This window comes from Mesitornis unicolor, unplaced genomic scaffold, assembly GCF_000695765.1.
Source record: "Mesitornis unicolor isolate BGI_N332 unplaced genomic scaffold, ASM69576v1 scaffold33706, whole genome shotgun sequence".
Taxonomy (NCBI): Eukaryota; Metazoa; Chordata; class Aves; order Mesitornithiformes; family Mesitornithidae; genus Mesitornis; species Mesitornis unicolor.
This window is the reverse complement of record NW_010193548.1, coordinates 26,479-26,761: the sequence shown is the minus strand read 5'-3', so window position 1 is coordinate 26,761 and position 283 is coordinate 26,479. Positions and strand designations below refer to the sequence as shown.

At 60.4% G+C, this 283-nt stretch overlaps 1 protein-coding gene across 1 annotated transcript in view; it reads left to right on the top strand.

The window, feature by feature from the left end:
• The first annotated feature begins 52 nt into the window (after window positions 1–52).
• UCKL1 (uridine-cytidine kinase 1-like 1) overlaps window positions 53–283 on the top strand; it is a 16,501-nt gene continuing 16,270 nt past the window's right edge. The window contains exon 1 of the mRNA XM_010187496.1: window positions 53–120. Within this exon, the coding sequence (XP_010185798.1) occupies window positions 53–120 (68 nt within the window). The remainder of the gene's footprint in view (window positions 121–283) is intronic.

The window sequence follows — 283 nt, the reverse complement described above, 5'->3', positions numbered from 1 at the left end:
AAGCGTGGGCAGGGACAGGGGTGAGCAACCTCTGCCCAGCATTGCCTTGAAGATGAGCAGCCCCCCAGCCTTCTCCAGCGTCCGCATATCGGGGTGCTGGGCCCTCGGGCTGGATGGCGGGTGAGTTCCTCCTTTGCTCCAATTTTGAGTGGAGGGGTTTACTTGTTTTTTTCACCTGTTTGCTTTCAGTCTCTGCTTGCTGGATCAAATCCCGGTCCCAATCCCCAGCTCCCGGCTGGCTGAGGGCTGTGAAAGCACGGGCAGCGGCTGGGGGGCAGATCCG